The sequence below is a fragment of the Acomys russatus genome, chromosome 28, assembly GCF_903995435.1.
Source record: "Acomys russatus chromosome 28, mAcoRus1.1, whole genome shotgun sequence".
NCBI lineage: Eukaryota > Metazoa > Chordata > Mammalia > Rodentia > Muridae > Acomys > Acomys russatus.
The window spans coordinates 20944958-20961454 of record NC_067164.1 but is presented as its reverse complement, the minus strand read 5'-3'; the positions used below and the strand labels follow the sequence as shown (position 1 = coordinate 20961454).

Genomic DNA, 16497 nt, shown 5'->3' with positions numbered 1-16497 from the left:
GCGCACATGTAGGCAAGGCTAGACTGGAACATGTGTCAATCCTCCTGAGGCTATCTTTCCCAGTGCTGAATTTACAGATAGACATCACATGGCCCACCCTCAAATTTTACTTTAAAACAATGTTTGCAACTAGTAATTATGCTTTACTGTCTTCTGGATATTTAGTATTGTTGATTTGGAAAAATCTTGAGAACCATAGCACTGCTTCTGTGTTAGCTTAAAGAGAAGAGGCCTTGCAGAAGTGCTCCAAGATCCTGGGCCCATCTTGGTGGTGGGGAGGCAGGGGGTTAGTGGTCACAGATGCTTGGTTAACTGCTAGGCCCATCAGGTACTCTCTCACTAACAAATGTTGGAGTCTTAACTGATTTCTCCCCTGGTGGCCTAGTTTGTGATCCCACTTGTGGTCACCTTCGTTTGCCAGATAGTTGACAATGACTGAAACTCTCCCAGTGTCTACTTATAGACTGAGGACCTAGGACAGGTGGGTAACCAGCCCTCCACCTGCTCCGCTCAACTGTTAGGGTAACTGCTCAGGTTTGAATTACTGATTTTCCAGCTATCATGCAGAATTAATAGTTTTCAACTCTGGTAAGCATCCTATGAGATTGAGTCAGTAATATTTCTACCACATTATTCTTAGTTAGCTTGTGAAATGCTATGTATTTTCTTGAATACATACTTTGTAAAAATACATATTAAGCATTACTTTTCACAAGCCATCATCAGATTTGTTACATAAAAATGGAAAATGATGATAGCCATCCCAGGGGTGAGTCCTAGGATAATGATAGGTTTTTTTTTTTTTTTTTTAAAGCTTCTATTTCTTCCTTAATTTTTATCTTAAAATAATTTATAGTTCTTTTAATTTATCTTTTGCATATAATTAGGATACAAAATGATTTTATACATATGTAATAAAATAATTACTAAAAATCAAATATATATCCACCCTCTTCCATGGCATACTTTCTTCGTGTGTGTGTCAGACGACAGCACGAACAGACTTTTAGCTCATATCTTACATGTAATGTGTCAGTACCAACTACAACTTTCACACTGTATGTCTTGAAAGACCTTTGACCTACTTTTCCATTTTCCCTCTGACTTTCTGTCCTTGGCCATTGTTACTCAGTCACTCTGTTTATTTGATTTTTAAGAAAATAATTTTTACATGAGTATGATCATATTGTCCCTTCCCTTCTGTGTTTGGCTTTGCTGACTTTGCACAACGTCATTCTGATTAATTATGTTGTCCATGTCAGGATATTCTTTCTGAATGCTGAGTAACATTCCTTTATATATACACACCACATTTTCTTTTCTTTTAAAATTGTGTTCATCTTTTTTCCTTTATTTATTTATTATAATTTATTCATATTACACCCCAGTTTTTAATCTCCTCACTTGTATCTTCCCATTCTTACCCCCTTCTGCCCTATTCCTCTCCCTTAGACCTCTGATGCCCACCCCACCCCCACTGTCTGACCTATTAGGTCTCATCCGGATAACCTGCATCCCCTTCCACTGTGTGCTCGCATGGTCTCCCCGCCAAGGGGAGGGATCAAGTCAAGAGTACCAGAGTTCCTGTCAGAGGCAGTCCCCAACCGCCCCACAACTGTGGAAAATGAGCTGTCCATTGGCTAGAACTAAACAGGGAGGTTCTCTGCATGCATTATCCTTTCAGGGGGTGGTGCACAAATTGTGTTTATCTTAAAGGCATACATTGTATAAAAAATTTTTTTTTACCCTTTTTAAAAGTTCACTGGTAGACACAGGTTGCTTCTATAGTTTGGTTATTGTAAATATTTCTGCATACACAAGAATGCTTTTTTTTTTTTCCCCATCAGGCGTTTGGATCAGCATGGGAATACAAACACAAAGCCTTTATGTTGCATGAGATATAACTTCACAACAGATTTTATATATAAAAAGTGGAATTGGCCTTCTTAGTTCATTTAAAAATATCTATAGACTTGCTATGTGCGGCTGTCTCATTTGATGAAATTGATGTATTTTTGCAATCAAATCGATACGTTAGTATGCAAGTCTTCATAGATCCTTATAAATCCTCCGTTCCCTTTTCAGCTCTAAGTCAAAACTCATCGTTTGATTTAATGTGGCAATTTCTCCTCTTCCTGACTTGTTAGCTCACACGATCTTCCACATATATAGTTGACATGTGGTTTGTGAGATGGCGGGATTAGAACTAAGACCTCTTGAGATCACAGTAAGCACACTAGTAACATTATATATAAAACTATTTTGTATAGAAGTGGTTGGAATTGTTACATTTTGGTAAAATGAAAATTCTCATTAACCCATTATTTAACCACCCTTAAATGTCACAGAAACATGAGGCTGGTGTAGATTGTACATACTTAAGATGCTGTTTGCAAATTCTCATCTGTAAGTATTTGTCACCTCACCGCATTGTATAGCAATCGATATTGACCCTGTGATCTTGACCGTTGGTACAGCCATTGTTTTAATCATTAATTTCTAACTTCTCCCAAGGTAAAAAGCATAGGACGTTGCAGCCATTGTTTAGGGACATTTTGATTAGCAATACTTCCTAAGCCCATTTCCTCTCAGGCATAAATTGCCTTTTCCAATACAAGTGGAGAAGAATAAAAGAAACAAAGTCTTTTCGAAATTCTCTTCATCTGGAGAACTAGTGAATGAGGCTGAATTGTGTGCTAGACTTTGGCTCCTTGAGGCTTTCCTCTTCATAGCTACTGCCTGATGTAACAGCCAGGTGGACATAGTTACCCAGAAGCTACCCGCTAGCTGCTGCAGTTACTCACTGGCTCTATAAACGTGCACTTTTAATACTGATCAGTGAAAACTGACCCTAGTCATACAAAAAAAAAGGCCTGATGTAATCCTTTTGACTGTGCGAATAAGTTTCATGTCCCCTAAAGACTGAAATGTTAGCTGTGAACATTTTGAATTCCTAGAGGGTGGTGTGATTATAGAAAACCCTTATGCTCCCATTGGTGTCTACTTTTATTGATAGGCATGATTTGAGATTACGATGAAGTAATAGATTTACATGGTGTTATCTTTTTTTTTTTTTTTTTAGTGTTATCTTTTTAACCAATATTTGTGCCTGGAATTCAGATTTGCTTTTTCTTATTTCCATATGCTCTATTTTAAACATATGTTACGATGTTATTTAAAACTAGAAGTACCGAAAAAAAAAAAAAAACCCCACATAAAATATGTTTTCTTCATTATCAGAGGTTTCAGTGCCATCGTCATTTGGAGTAGGAAAGAGAAAGGATGTAAGTTACGTCTGTAACACAGATTTTTAACAGCACCACATAGATGAACAACTGGCTGTCATTCTACCAGGTGCACTGATGTCCTCAGAGGAGGACTCGCGAACATCCTGATACGATTGTCCGTTCTCAGCTTGTGCCAGCACCATAATGTTCATTGAGTGTTTTCCAAGCTCCAAAGACAGTGTTGATTTTTGTGGGAAAATGCGATTTAAAAAGCGTATTCCACATTTCAGTCTAAAATGTGTGCTATTGCTTTCGAATTTCCTTAGAGGTGTTATTCAAATAAAACTACAGCACCCTTCCAAACAGCCGTTCTACCTGTTGTTCTAGGCTCTTGTGGTTGGATACGCCATCTTAGCACAAGCGTTACTGTGGTGTTGTGGGAGCCAACAAGAGGTACTGTGGCCTCTTGTTGATTTGCTTCAGTCATCAAAGAGATATTTTCAAGTAACAAGTTGTCGTGTGTGTGTGTGTGTGTGTGTGTGTGTGTGTGTGTGTGTGTGTGTGTGTTTGCATGTCTGTTGGGGCCACAAGTAAATCTTGGAGTGTCTTTGCTCAAGAAACATGAATCATAAAGTGAATCAATTGTAAGGTCTCTCACTAACTTGGGGCTCATATCTGAGAAGGCTAGGGTATGTAAACAGTAAGTGCCATGACCACCTGTGTCTCCCTCCTTAGGACTGTTTAAATAAATGCATAACAACAGGGCAGGCACTATGTGGGTTCTTGGGCACTTTACACACGGTGCCATCTCCCCAGGTCTCCAAACGATAAGGCTTTGAAATTCAATTCAAAGAGCACGGGCTTTACAAACACTATACTAATACTAATACTAACAATAATTGTTATTACTATTACTGTTATTATTATTGATTGCAGTTCTAGCTTTCTTCTCTTTCATGTTTTCAGCTCCAAAGAGTGTCTGTGTTCTGTCCCTGCCACAGATTACTAATTACTTTAGCCTTTCATTTCTGGAAGAGTAACTCTGATAATGAAATAGAGATAAGTACTTTTCTTATTCACTATCAATAAAGAGTAGTAATGGAAATTAGCTTACTGAGTTAGGCTTCATTATCAATTTTTAACTAATTAATTAAGTGTGTGTGTGTGTGTGTGTGTGTGTGTGTGTGTGTGTGTGTGTGCTTGTCCTGAGTATGTGTGTGTGTGTGTGTGTGTGTGTGTGTGTGTGTGTGTGTGCTTGTCCTGAGTATGTATGTGTGTGTGTCATATGTATGGAAGGCCATGGGAGTCACAAGAGGCAAATGATCCCCTGGAACTGTAGTTACAGGTGGTTTTAGCTAGGACATGGGTGCTGGGAACAGAACTCCCATGCAAGAGTAGTGGGTGCCTCCTCAGAGGAAGGACAGCAGGCTACCAAGAAGAGACTTGATACCCTATAAGCATATACAGGGGGAGGAGGTCCCCCTCAGTCACAGTCATAGGGGAGAGGAGTAAGGGGAAAATGGGAGGGAGGGAGGAATGGGAGGATACAAGGGATAGGAGAACAATTGAGATGTAATATGAATAAATTAATGAAATATATTTTAAAAAAAGAGTAGCGAGTGCCTCTACCCATTACCCGATCTCTCCAACTTCACGTTTCATTATTTTAAGAATAATTTTGTTATTTTTTTAAGTTCTAAAATTAATGAATGTTTATATTTGTTGAAAATATTGTCAACTTTGAGAGTTTTTAAAAATATTTGTCTTAAAAAATCTACCCCGAAGCATTTTATGTTCTCATTTTTTTTTCTTCGAGACAAGGTTTCTCTGTGTAGCCTTGGCTGTCCTGGACTAACTTTGTAGACCAGGCTGGCCTTGAACTTACAGCGATCCACCTGCCTCTGCTTCCCAAGTGCTGGGATTAAAGGTGTGCGTCACCACCGCCTGGCTTTATGTTCTCATTTTTTTAATTTAATGACGTGAATGAGAAATTCCTTCCTGACTCATAGCTTGGTTGCTGGAATTGTCCCCATCATATGCCCCAAGAATTGTGCTACTTGTGTGAAGAATTTTTTTCAAGTACTGACTGCCCTGACAATAAATAATACACACATCAAGGAGAATAAATGCTCCTGTTAACTAGCAACAATTTTACCTTCTACTTTCTCTATAAACAGTGGAGAGATTAGCCAGGAGGCTCATTTCCCGCTCAGGGTCCAAGAGGGTTGTATGTGGATTTTTTGTATGATTCTTTTTTTATTTAATTAATTTATTCAGATTACAACTCAATTGTTATCCCATTACTTGTATCCTCCTGTTCCTCCCTCCCTCCCATTTTCACCCTATTCCCCTGCCCTAGGTCTAAGACTGAGGGGGACCTCCTCCCCCACTATATGATCATAGGTTATCAGGTCTCATCTTGGTAGCCTGCTTATTCTTTCTCTGAGTGCCACCATGCCTCTCCACTAAGGGGAGGTCATCAAATATGGAGCACCAGAGTTCATGTCAGAGTCAGTCCCCACTCTCCATATAACTGTGGAGAATGTCCTGTCCATTGGATAGAACAGAGTAGGGGTTCGATGTTTACTGCTTATATTGTCCTTGGTTGGTGCAGTAGTTTGAGCAGACAACCCTGGGCTCCTATCCACCTGTCATGATGTTCTTCTTGTAGGTTTCTAGGACCCTCTGGGTCCTTCTATTTCCCCATCTCCTATATTTCTCTCACCTAGAGACCCAGTAGGATGTCCTCACATCTATCCCAATCTCCTGGTAAGTGAAGACTTTCACGGGACATGCCTTTTGGGCTAGCTCCCAATTATAAGTGAGTATATACCATGTGAGTCTTTCTGCTTCTGGCTTAACTTACCTAGTATGTGGATTCAAGTATCGCTTTGGAGATGGAATATCTACCGTCCTCCATTGTCCCTGTCTGTTGGTGGCTTTCAACATAAGACAGACCAAACTTCCTACCATCTGCTGTGTGTTCAGGACTGACATCAAGATCGGTGTCTCTATGATGCCTACAGTTTCCCAGTTTAGAACACTTCCATCCTGCAACCCAGCCACATCTCTGTTATGTCAGTCATTGTGTTTAGGTCATTTGAATATTCATATGGCCAAAGAAAGCAGGAAGACTCTTGCCAGTGGGGTGGTGGTTGCTGCTGTCATTTAAAGTCAGTCAGTGGGCAGCAGCCTGTAGCTTTATATACTTAATTTCAGGCAGGTCAACCACTGCACTGTAGGAAGGGTCTCTTCAGTCCTTCTGATCATGGTTTGCACAGTTACATCCCGGTGTCTGGAGAGGGGTCTGGGTACCATAGAGCTGTGGTTCTTATTTTCCTACCTTGTCCTAAACTCTCACTGGGACGCTCCTTTTGCCTGGTAAAGATGTAGGGGACAGTTCATTATCTAGCCCTCAGCTGACTAGTTCCAGGCTAGTTAACTAGTTTGGTCTATGGTGAGATCTTTTCCACATTTGACAGGTTCATTGTTGCACTTAGTGAAATTGTTTTATTTGTAGATGCTTCTTATTATTAAGTAACTCCACCTCTAACATAAAATATTTAGATATTTGCATATGGTAAATGCATAATATAACTGTATATTAATCCCAATATTTTTTTCTATACTATAAAAGTTAATATAATATTTCTACCATGCCACCAAGATGAAAGGAAATAATAAACACTGGCCATCTTTCTACAATGGCCTTTATTATAATAATATTATTCTCATCTTGTCTAGATATTAGTTTATGTATTTTCCTCATAACGATGGATATTTGGATGGTTTTAAATTTTCTATTTGCATTTTTTTTTTGCTTTGCATTACTTTTTGCTTTTCTCTGTTTGTCTCTGTTGCATAGGAGTGTGTACATGTGTGTGTGTTTGCCTGTGCACATGGATGGGGCCCAGAGGTAACTTCAGATGTCTTCTTAATTACTGTCCACCTTAGTTTTAGAGAGAAAGTCTCTCATTGAAACTATAGCTCATCTTTTGACTAGACTAACTGCCTAGAGAGCTGTCTCCTGACACCTGCCCCTCCCACATCCACCCTCACTCTAGGGTCACAAAATGTGCTACCACGACCAGGTTTTGTAAATGGATTTTTGGGAACCTAACTCAGGTCTTTATGCTTATGTGTCAAGAATCTTACCAACTTGGCTATCTTTCTCTATTCATTTTAAAAAATATTCCATTGTTTTAAAGATGTCTTTTTATTTTTAATATTACCTAAGACATAATCTGTATTCTAACTAAAATTTGGGAAAGAAAACTTATTGCTATACTACCTATGATATAACTAATAAAATAAATATTAAGCAAAGATTAAAGTACACAGGAATTTGTTTTGACTGTGTACGTATGTAATGTGTCTTTTGGTTATCTACTTCCAACTATAACTTATTATGAAGCTTAGCAAGGCCTTTGCCAATAATGACTTCCAGAAAACTGTCAACATTATATCTATATCTATACACAAACAAAAACACACTCATTCACACTCATTCTCTCTCTATTACACACACATCTTGAATTGCATTTAATAACTTAGAGGAATCTTTTCATCTCTTATTATGACCCATAGTTTAGACGTTTCATCTACTGCCAGCTATATGCTCACATTTCATAACTGCCAATACACTGAATATTTGCAAAGTATTATTCATATTTATATAGAGTTACAAAACTGTTGCAGGTACCATGACAGAATGAAAAAAACAATTTCTGAATTTCAGGCAAACTCAACAATTCCTTTCGTAGCATATAATTATGGTCTATATTAAATGGGACATTTATGGGGTGAACGTTGGCTAGAAAACTATGTGTAGAATTGTATTGCGCTCAAAACCTTTCAGTTTTTGGCAAAGCCATCTCTAGCTCATATTCTCTACAAATGGAGGAAGAGTACAGACCCTTTTTCAGTGTTACAACCACCAGTTACCATAGGAAATCAGCATCAAAAGGCCTCTTCTTTTCTCTGGTCTCCCCAGCAATAATGACTTCCTGGACTTATCGGCAACGTGTATCTATGTCTGTGTATTTGTGGGTTTTTGGTCTTTAATTCTTTTTACTCATTTAAAATTTGAAATGGTGTTTACTATGACACCACTCATGGAGGCCTAGGGAGGTCTCTTTAGAAGTGGGGATAAAAATAAATCAGCTCTCCATGTTTGAAAAGTATCAACTAAAGTGCAGTTGTTTGCGTTGGCTTGTCAATGGATGTTTATGAGGCGAGCATAATCCTGTTACAGTTACAGCAGTGAAATACATTCGGCGCAGATAGCTAGTAAAGGGCCGTGCGAGCAGCGATGCTAGTGGAATTCTAATGCTTCAGAGATGGGAAACGTGGAGTCTGCTCTGGCTAATCCTGCTGCTACTGACCACGGTAAAAAAAAAAAAAAAATGGAGGCGAAATCAGGTTTTAAATACTGCGAAGGAACCGTATCTGCACATGTCACCAGCAGCAAACATGCCAGTTCTGATTGGAGTCTTGTTTTCCCTCTGTTGCCTTAGCTCAAACAGTAGCATTTCTGACATATTTCTTATTTATTGTGAAGCCTTAAGAGAAGGGGCATTGCTGATAATGATTTCTGGGAAAGCGTCAGTAAGATAGATCCTCACACAGGAGATGTTAGCTGTTGCCTGAAATATCGCTTGGGTGCAGTTGAAGCTGTCAGATCTGACTGTGAGTTCAGCTTTGTTTACCACTTGTTATCATCAGTACATGCTTGCTTGGTACATTCTGTTCCTTCTTATGGTAAAAAAAAAAATTGTAATGGAATAAAACTTCACGCTGAGCTCTCGTTTAAAGGGCACGTTGAGAATGTTAATACACTTGCAGATTTGTTTCTAAGGCAGAGTGTCACACACCCTAGACTGGCCTAGATCTCACCTATCTGGCGATGAGCATCTTTCTGCTCTACCTCCAAGTTTTGGGATTGCGAGTGTGCGGCGTCACTCGCTATATTTCCAGTTTGGGATGAGTCATATCTAGCATACTGTTTCCTAGAGCTCAGTGAAATTCGTCCATTTTCAGTCTTTAGACTCAGAGGATTTATTTTCGTAGAATATTATGTGACGAATGACATGGCTTTCACATTTCACATGTCTAAACTTCAAGTTCATGTTATCTGGTTCTGTGAAACTCAGGTTTAGTTCAAATGCATCATCATTTGGTATCTACATAGTAGTACCTGCCTGGCACGTCCATAAAGGCCTCCAGAGTAAAGAAGGAAAAGTAGATATTAAAAGGTCTTTTGCACAAGGCAGGGGCTACAGAAATGCTTTGTTGGGGGGGGGGGCGGGTTATGGAGGTTGAGATGAATTTGAATGTTTTTTATCATTGGGAAAAGTAAGAAGGAAGAAGTTTATATTAATTTATATTTGCCTAACCATACACTATGTCTAAAGAAATACTGAGAAAAACCACCCAGCAACGCTTCAGAAGGGTAAACACAGAACAACGATTATGAGCCAAAGTCAAGTTTGATCATCTCAGAAAATGCACTGTCATGACTGCAATGATCACTTGTTATTTTAAATAACCCTTCCCAATATTAGCACCCTAAACCTAAAGCAGATAGAGAAAAAGACTAAGCCACACAGTTGCCTTGTGTCACAAAATGGGAGCATGTGAGCTCAGCCTAACCTTTTCTAGCTCCCAGTGAACCGATTTTTTAATATTGGCATCATAAATGTGATTATCGAAACCGAGTCTTCTCCTTATATGCCCAGTGGTCATATAGACTCTTTGTATTAAGAGAAATTATGGGGATAATAATATAATATTGGAGACCTATGAAGACATTTATCAGAACTATAAAAAATAAAATAAAGGTATATGAATAGTTCATTCACCATATAACATAAGATCGGGTTAAATTTCTGTATTATTAGTCATCAAACTAATGTTTTAGCACAGAAAAAAATCTTATAGTATGGACGTATAATTTTCAAGACAGCAGACAGCAGAGCTCCTTGGGTAGAATTGGGCTTGAGACCTTCATGTGCACCACTCCAACCATGGTAGCTTTTGGGGCACGTGCGGTATCCACAGTAGTTCATGCACCACAGAATCGTAATACCACTGATTTAGAGAAAGAGCTGGCTAATATTTCACTTAAAGCCTCCTCCTCAGAGAGAGTTCTGGAAGTTGTCTATAAAGAAATAGCATGTGAGTTCTTTTCTTGCCATAGAAATTCAGTAATTAGATAATGTGTTTCATATAAGGTTGAATAAAACAATATGCTTTAAAAGGAAAGCAGTTTTATTTCTTTAAAATTATAGCTTTTATTAGGCAAGTAAATTTGGCCTATAAAGAGTACATAAGATGATTCAGGTCATCAACATGGAAACAACTTCTTATATGATAGGAAACCTTTATTTCAGGTTGGTTATGAATGATCTGGTTTGGAATTCTTTTGCTTAATTGATTTTATTTTATTGAGAAAAGATCAACAATATGATGTTTGAATTATCACAGCAAATATGTAATGCAATGTATTTAAAATACTTGGTTATAGCACTAAAGTCATTAGTTAATTAATATTTGTTCTGCCTAGCTTTAGTTTCTTTAAATATTTAGCAAATTCTACCTCTAATATTTTTCCATGTAAATGAACAAATTGAATCATTGTTCCCTTGCATTCAAAGAGTTCTACATCCTCAAAGCAAAAGAAAAAAGTGTATTCATAATTAATTTTGGAACTAATGAAGCATTATGACATTAATTTAATTCAATTTTTATTGACAAGTGTTATGGTTCAAATATGACTCAGTCATTTGTAGACCATCAGATTCAAGTTGGTTGTATTAGTGTCTGAATATGCAGTATGGGTACAGCCCAAAGCATCAAAAGAGCATGTGTGAATTATATGTATGGTTAGAGCATGATCCTTAATCCAGAAAAGTTTTTAGAAAAATAACGAGTCAAAAATTCAGAAAACCAGGAAAATTAAATTATGTGTTCATATTAACAAGCATAATTTATGAAATATATTATGCATTATCATTATTTAAAACTTATGCCACAGGACTACAGATGTTAGGCACAAACTAAAAAATTTAGTATTTGTAAGAAATATTGTTGCTTCCAAAAATCATGTAGAAGACAAAGACTTTGATGGGCTTTTAGCAGAAACTGGTAAAAATCTCCAGCTCTTTTTGGTCTTTGTTTTCAGTTTTCAAAAATGCCCGAAATTTCTAAACTTGTTGAGCAATTATTGTGCTTGAAAAGAAAATGAACAGTTCTAACTTCTCTTCTTACATAATAATATCTTTTAAGTTTTTAAAGTTTTTTTTCCATGCTCCACATGTTCTATATAAGCACCAACCTTAGGGGAAGCTCTGACAGGAGGAACGCCGGACAGCAAATGGGAAAGCCTTAGCTGCACGATAATTCTGGCCTAAGCTAACGCAGAGTGGGCTAGCTTCTGGCCAGCAGAGCACGCTGCATGCAAGTCACATGCTAGGTCAGCAGTATCATAGAAAGGGGTCTTCATCAGTAATTGGACATTTTTTTTTTTTGGTTTTCAAATAATTATTGGATTACTGACTAGTCCACGAATCAATATGTCCACACAACTTTCACTAAAGTGTTTAGACACTGAACTGACAAATACTCTTGTCAAATGTGTAACTCAAATAAGTCTTACTTTGGAGCAAAAAACAGTATCTATGGTGGTATAAGAAATGGATCATCAACATAGGACACAATCTAGAATTAGGCTATGAACTGCAAAAGTCATTCATACATTCGGCACAAAGAAAACGTATCTACCCAGTCTCATATTTCCTTATGCTTACTTTGGATGACTTTTTTTCTCAAATATGCTCATGATATTTACATTTTAGAATCATTGAATTGCATAAGAAAATCCACCCATTTTATTTCATCATAGAAATGTCTAAGGCAGTGTCACTGATGGTTTGACTTCCACAGCAGTGGTGCCGTACTTCAGACAGCACTAACGATTTTTGGTTCCATGATGAATTTTTCTCTATGTGGATTTTTAGCATGCCGTTAGATAAGTAAACTTTTTCTGTAGACAATACATAAAATAAAATCTGGGCCGTATTGTGTTGAGCCAAGGAAAACGATGTGACTTCATGGCTATCATTTGGCTTTTAAACAACTGCTCCAGCTTTTCACTCTGGATTCCTTTCTTTCCTCAGGGCCGGTGCATAAACTTCTCCCGAGTTCCACATCAATAAGACGAGAGCGCGAAGCATGAGAAGATAAGAGGGACAGCACATCTTCATCATGCTGACTTCCAACAGAATGGACAGCCTCGTGCATCTCAGAAGCTCTTGGCACAACAGCCCAGCTCCTCTCTGTCAGGAAATGTCCTCTCCGCCTTCTGCTTCCTGTGCATCAAACGTTTTCAAACACTTATCCTGCCATTTACATGAGAGGTAATGAAAGTCAGCGATAACTCATGATTCACAACACCAAGAATACAGAGGAATGTTAATTTGCATTGCTGCCATGTATGCAAAGCTCGTTTGAATGTGTAAGGGGACAAAGCAGGCACAGCAATGAGGTAACGATTCCAAAGCAAGGACCAACCGCACATCCACCAGCCACGCAGGTTTGTAATGGAGACGGGTTGCTTTTGACTGTGACGCATGGCGTGTGTGCTTTTGTTCACCAAGATCTTTAGCTACACGCGAAACATGAAATTTCCCACCAAGCTAAACAGATAATGGAGCCCACTGCCTTGTAGCTATGTCAGATAGCCAAGCCTTTCCAAGCCCTCCATTACTTTGTGCCTTACGGGAGATTTCTGACGAGAAAATCTTGTCACTTTACACGGAGAGTGCACACGCATGACAAAATGTAGACGAGACGCCTCAAGGTACTGGATGCAAGCAGGATTTTGCCCTTTAGTTCTCCAAGACACCTTTTCTTTCATTATGCACTTGGGACAAGAGAATTAATAGAGCATTAATTCAACAGGAAGACCGCCTCCAACCAAAGACCTGGAGTGCCGCATAAAGACTCATGGTCTGAGATCTTGTCCTAGCCTGGTAGACCCCATGTCTCAGTGTTTACGATTTAGCAGTGCGTAAAGCATTAATATCTGTAAACACACCTAGGTGTTTGTTTGGCTTTTAATTTAAGGAAGCAGTAACTACAAAGCTTTTGCTCAGGGTTTTTTTTTTTTTTTTCCTTCCTTCAAGTCTCCAAGGGCTCTTTGGCGTCACAAGCCAGCAACTCTCTTTGCATGAAAATTTCAAAGTTTAATTAATATAATTAAAGGCAACAGCAAGCAGCAGCCTGTGAAGATTTCTCTCATCTTTTTTATGCCTTTTGACATTGAATGACCTACCACTGTATGGATATTACTTGGAAAATGGAGAGCACCGCACCTTGGTTGTGATTCAGCCTAGAGGAGAGAAAAAAAAAAGACCTCCTTCCTTCAGTTTATAAATTAAAATCAGGAGGGGCGCCATCAGAAAGCATTGACAATATACGTACTATAAATTTTTAGAAATATCACCATCGTGTCACATCGACGATGCCAAATTATGTTAGCGTGAGCAGAGAAACACGGTGGGGGAGGAAGGCCGCAGCTGAAGGAAATAGCTCAGATGATCTAGTCACTTTCGATACTGTACTTCAGATGGGAAATGGATATTCGACTGGAAACCTGACAAAGCGCGCCTGCTTTGATGTGAACTGGTATGGACAATGACCAGTGGCCGGGTCAGTGGGATGTCTCTCTGCGAGCACAAAGGCTTATCAAATGACACTAAAAATAAGTTCAACAACCATCACTTTGGAAGGGAGAAGGCGAACGCCTCATGTTTGGCGGGCATGTGAGTGCACAAGATGGAAATGAACGATTTAGAGCATCCTGGTATAATTACCCACATTGTGCTCTTCGCGGAGATTTCCAAGGGCCGCAGTGATACTTTTGGTTGGTATCCAGGTTTGTGGCAGGGCTCCAAGAAGCCTTATGCACACATACAAATATACAGATGCACGCACATACTCTCTAGCTTGAATCTATTTTTTTGCTCAACCTTATTTATGTCACTGACTGGACTGGCTGGATCCAAAGTCACACCTTCACATATTAGTGAATAAAAATTTTTTTACCTGTGTCTCTGTTATCAGTTTCTTTAAGTCCGCTTACAACTTACACTTTCTTGGGTTGAGTACATAAGAGCTCTGGTTAGTAACAAGATGGAATTCTATTCCGTTGCAAAACACCCCGCATGTTCACAGTTGACTCACAGTTGATGCTGTGGGTACAATCTGTGTGTGCACGTGCAATGTATAAGGCTGGTAAGCACACCCAACTCTTTCAGCAGTAAGTCCTTGTAGACGTTTGTTCTGCGTTTGCCTCTAGGGCAGGGCCCATGGCTACTTTCTCCAACGGGCACTTTATTTCTGATGCAGGCACACCCAGTAGTGATATTTTAAGAGCATCAAAAATACTACAGAAGTTCTGGCTATGTTTCTTTGGTAACCACTTAAATTTTTTTTTTTTTTTTTTTTTTTTTACAGAATCATGTAGTGTATTTGCACCATGCGGAGTGTAAATAACCCTCTGCCTTTAAATGGCAAAATAGCTGTCTTGAGATTTGTTGCCCTGGCTAGAGATGCATAATAAAAATACAACAAAGATCTCTAAATGAAGAGGGTGAGTCATGAGTCTATACATGGACTGAAAAAGTATCATTCATAAGGTTCAAAGACAGATGGGATTTCTTCGCCCTTACAGTTATGAACCAGATTAATGTAATGCTTTAATCACAAATCTACCCAGACATGGGAATAATTTGTTTTTAAAATTAATCTTCTTGGCACAGGACACTGAAAATTTCTACGTGACACTTTTCACATACATAGCAATAGCTCCCATTTAATTTGTCTGGACATGACGTCAGCCAAGATCTCCTTCTTTTTTACAAGCAAATGAGTCTTGTCCATCATCCGTTGTGTTGCATAAGGTTGCAAAAGCAATTAAGTGGGAAATGACTCCTAACTTATGTGTCTCCTCTGCCTAGAAAGAAAGTTTTGAAGGCATCTATATATATTTCATAACAATGTCTGTTCTTTATGGATTTGATCCATAAATATTTATCTATCTGAAAACTTTGATACTTGGAATGTTTTCTGTAAAGCATTTGGTGCTCCAAGAAGAAACATTTGGTGCTAAGAGTTGCATCACTGATGCCTTCCCCCAAGTTAATTCTATTTTAAAAATTTATATTTCCTTCCCAATGAGATGCAGAGTAAAACTTGAGAGTCTCCATTGACTAGGGAGCAGCATCTGTCATCTCTGGTTAATTACTATTTTGTAAGAGCATATAAAGTTTAAAACCTTACATTTTAAATATTTGAGAAGTTTTGATTATGTTTCCAATGATCTTTGTTCTAATCATTTAAATAACAAATTATTTATTATCTTTTAAAGAATAAATCTTTATATAAGATTTGAGTGTCTCTATGAAATGAATTTCGTTATCTGATTGCCTCTGACCCGTGTTTACTGCCGAGAGGTATACTTACTTCTCTATTTTAAGATTGAAACACTATCCGTGTTGTGGCGAGCAAGTTAATGGAGACATTTTTGATTAACTGCCTTACAGATGTTGCATTTGAAATTTCTGAAGACAAAATATAATAAGGTTATAAATACAAGTATTAGAAAGCATTGTAATTTCTTCCTTTGCATAGTCTGGCTAACTTTTGTTAGATTTTTTCCTTCCTACCACATTAGGAAACTTATTAGAATTTAATTACTACTCTCAAAGTGGTATGTATGTGCACACAGGGAAGATGGATACCTCTCTCTCTCTCTCTCTCTCTCTCTCTCTCTCTCTCTCTCTCTCTTACACACACACACACACATTAAATGATAAGACTAATTGGTGAATCTGCTGTATAGTTAAAGAAAATTGTAGGTAGGTAAAGCTAGCAAAAGTTGTCTGTAGTCAGTGTAGCCTAGTGAAGTATCAGTAGATTGCTGTTATGTCTAGTAGATTTCTATGGTATATTCTAAGAGCACTGTAATTTTTGTGTATGTCTATACTTACTAGAATTTTATTAAATTAAGTAGGTAAAAGAAAGAATAAATTTATTGAAAACTCATAATGTAGCCTGCCTTGTGCTGTTCCATAAAAATATATTTTTTGTTCTCTTACCAGAAGGAAAATTAAATATGAAAGCACATGGACATAACATATATATCAATACTTTAATGTACTTGTTTAGGTTGCTCAGCTTAGGAAGTTGGTGAAGGAGGTCCTACATG

General features: G+C 38.1%; 1 protein-coding gene across 2 annotated transcripts in view; it reads left to right on the top strand.

The window, feature by feature from the left end:
- The window catches only part of Antxr2 (ANTXR cell adhesion molecule 2), a 127999-nt gene extending 113764 nt beyond the window's left edge, over positions 1-14235 (top strand). For both annotated transcript variants that reach the window (XM_051170732.1, XM_051170731.1), the window contains one exon: positions 12404-14235. In XM_051170732.1, the coding sequence (XP_051026689.1) occupies positions 12404-12442 (39 nt within the window). In that variant the 3' untranslated portion in view covers positions 12443-14235. The remainder of the gene's footprint in view (positions 1-12403) is intronic.
- Positions 14236-16497: the final 2262 nt, after the last annotated feature.